The 3,381-nt window shown below is 38.0% G+C and overlaps 1 protein-coding gene across 3 annotated transcripts in view; it reads left to right on the top strand.

Moving 5' to 3' along the window:
* Window positions 1-3,381, top strand: part of LOC116085968 (leukocyte surface antigen CD47-like) — a 49,158-nt gene that overhangs the window by 11,206 nt on the left and 34,571 nt on the right. For all 3 annotated transcript variants that reach the window (XM_031364036.1, XM_031364035.1, XM_031364034.1), the window contains exon 2: window positions 2,226-2,570. In XM_031364036.1, the coding sequence (XP_031219896.1) occupies window positions 2,226-2,570 (345 nt within the window). The remainder of the gene's footprint in view (window positions 1-2,225; window positions 2,571-3,381) is intronic.

The following is a 3,381-nucleotide window of genomic DNA, read 5'->3' as shown; positions in this document are numbered from 1 at the left end:
CAGAAATCCACCTGCCTCTGCCTCCCAAGTGCTGGGATTAAAGGCATGCGCCACCACTGCCCGGCCCTTTTTATTTCTTTTTTTGTTTTCACTCTGAATTACTTTTTAAATTTTTTTATTAGATAAAACAATAAATTATTTATAAAATAATTTTATAATGTTTTATTAGAAAACATCTAATAAATAAAATTAAATTTTAATAAATAAAATAAATTTAATAAATAAAATAAAATTTATTGGATGTTTTCTTTATTTACAATATCTCCTTTCTCAGGTTCCCCTCCAAATAAAATAAAATAAAATAAAATAAAATAAAACAAAAACTAAAACAATCCCGTTCCCTCCCCCCCTCCCCCTGCTAACCATCCCAACCCCTCCTGCTTACTGGCCCTGGCATTCCCCTATACTGGAGCATAGAACCTTCACAGGACCAAGGTCCTCTCCTCCCATTGATGACCGACTTGGCCATCCTCTGCTATACACATGCTGCCGGAGCCATGACTTCCCCCTGCCCATGTGTACTCTTTGGTTGATGGTTTAGTCCCTGAGAGCTCTGAGGGTACTACAGTTTTGGGGAGGATCAGGGTCTGACAGCAGGTACTTCCCATTAGCTTGGTCTGAGAACTTGGGGATAGCTTATCTGCAAGTGGGAGGGCTTAGGGTACTGCTCCTATGTGACTAATGGCCACAGACCTCTCTAGGAGGAATGTGGGGGTGCTGTAGCTATGTAACAGGAGTCAGGAGCCCAGGAGCATGACAAAGCACCTACTGTCCTTGCAGGGTCACCAGGGTTTCAAGCTTGTGTCCACCAGGGACCAGGCTGCCTTTCACAGCCCATGACCCCACAATGACCTGCTGTCCATATTTCCATTATCACCTTCTGATATGGCTTAGGGAACATTTCTTAGAAGCTTTCTCCTATGATGTACCCCACTATTCTAGGAAGTCACTCAATGTTCGCATGGATCCTCCTTACTAAACCATGCTATAGAAAAGTGAATTGCTTAGGACTACCCAGGAGTATGTGACAGGCAAAGGACTTGTGCATGAGTTTTCTTGAACACAAACCAGACCCTATTCCAGTATAGATGCGAATACTCAACTTATAAATATTTATATTCAATTTGATAGATATTTATAAATAATTATACTGTTAGAGTAACATCTTACACCCTTGATTTTATTTCTACGTTTGTATAGGAGGAAGACAAATTAAGGATTAACAAAGTTAATGTTTTGTATTTGTTAGTGCTTTTTTAGGGGAAAGTCAACCAACTAGATGAAAGTCTTGAAAAATGAGTGATGTGGAGGACAACTGGTCTTTCCACCCATTTGTCATTTGAGTGACTGGTGAGCCTTGTGTATGACAGGGCACTCAGGGGTTGCTCATGACATTGAGAAGAGCCAAGGGGTCTTTCCTATTTGTTAGCAGCATCTGCTCTTGATTTCAACTTGTTTCTTGAACTTTTGAGTAGATAAGGGTTTCTTGGAGGAAGAAATACTTGTAAATCTATATTTGGGAATTGTCCAGTAGATTCAATAAAATGTTGGGTAGGAAAATGCCAGCCAATTGTGTGTAACCTTTTGTAAGACTTGTACGGAAAATGACTCTGGCTTTATTTTTAACAATGAGATGTAGCTGTGGAGAATACTTTTCCTTGATATTGTTTAAAACATTTCATCCTAGTGGGCAGATAGGACTTTGTTGATCAGACTTACTTGAATATTTATGTACAGTAAAAGCTGGCCACTTGTTACAGAGATGTAGTATAGATAGAGATATATTTCACATGAGTTCAGCAAGTGTTTTTTTCAAGTATACAGAAGATGAACATGGTATCTGGGTAATTTTTGGTTTAAAAATTTCCCATTGTAAGGAATATGTACTTATTATTTGACAGAAATAATTGCTTCCACATCTCCAAAGATATCACTGTACCTGTATGTTCCAACACAGCTGTTGCCTTTTTTACTAAAATACATGGTGATGTATTTTTGATATTACTGAGAATGAATGAAGAAAATTTGTAGTGTTCTCTACTCTCTGTAAAAGTCAACATTAGTATTATTTGATATTATTTTTTACTTCCTAGTCTCTGCTATTTTAAGGTGTTTGCATCCATGAATGATTGCAACATTGCTCCTTAAATATTTGTAATGGTTCTAAAGACTTGATAATACAGAGTTACAGAATTATATGAAATTATTTATTTTTTTCTTCCCAGATTTGGCACAGCTAAACTTTAAAAATATTAACTCTGTGAAGGTTAGTCGTTGCAACAGAGTTGTTCTTATTCCATGCTATGTCTCCAACATAGAGGCAGAAAACATCAATGAATTATTTTTGAAGTGGAAATTTGGACAAGATGTAATTCTTATCTTTGACGGACATGCAAACAAATCTACAATTTATACATTTCCAAGTGCACAAATTTCCCCCTCAGAATTTCTAAAAGGAAACGCTTCTTTGAAGTTGGCTAAGAATGAGGCTAAAGAGGGAAATTACACATGTGAAGTGACAGAATTGAGCAGAAAGGGGAAACACACCGTGGAGCTAAAATATAGCGATGGTAAGTGATGTACTTTGAATTGGGCTTATCTCCTTGTAGACATATCTCAAATCTTGATTGACCTTGGGGCCATGTTTGGTGGTAGAATTAAAGGTAGAGGTCATTAATGATATTTTGAGGAGTGGGTTAATTATTGCTATCCAGGTTTGTTGTGAAGCATCTGTGGACTGTGCCATTTCCTCCTTGAGTTAATATCATGAAATGTGTGAGCTATCCCAGCTAATGTCATAAGAGCTCATGTGGATGTCAGGCTGGGGAGCCCAGTTAAAGAAGTGTCTACAACTTGTGTGTGAGGACTTGTAGTCAGATCTACAATTCCCAATACAATCAAACTCTGGGTTTGGATCTGCATCCTCAGAGCCAGCTAGAGGATCAGGGTGGAGACAGCTCTACTCCTAGAGCTTGTAGTTAGGTAGTCGTGGCTGATTATGGAACTCCAGGATGACTTAAGAGACTTGTAGACTGGACATATGCACATGCACAGAAAACAGTAGGAGGAGGAAGGGAAAAAAGCAGCAGCTAAGAGGATGCCAATGCCATGATTGTGGTTTTCTCTGTTTCCAAACCCATGTACCAAAGTAGAGCTTCCTCATTATAAATTCCATAGTTTCGGGTAGTCTGTTACAGCAATGGAATTCAGACTAAGAAAACTAGATTTATAAAAAATGCTTCCTTTCTCTATGTCCTGATCTTACTGGAAAGGAGGAAAATGGGCTAAGAAAATACACTTGAAAAACAAATCACAAGGGAGGAAATAATCAAACTCAGGGCTGAAATCAACCAAGTAGAAACAAAAAGAACTATACAAAGA

Source organism: Mastomys coucha, unplaced genomic scaffold (assembly GCF_008632895.1).
Source record: "Mastomys coucha isolate ucsf_1 unplaced genomic scaffold, UCSF_Mcou_1 pScaffold12, whole genome shotgun sequence".
Lineage (NCBI taxonomy): Eukaryota > Metazoa > Chordata > Mammalia > Rodentia > Muridae > Mastomys > Mastomys coucha.
This window is presented reverse-complemented; position numbering and strand designations above follow the sequence as displayed.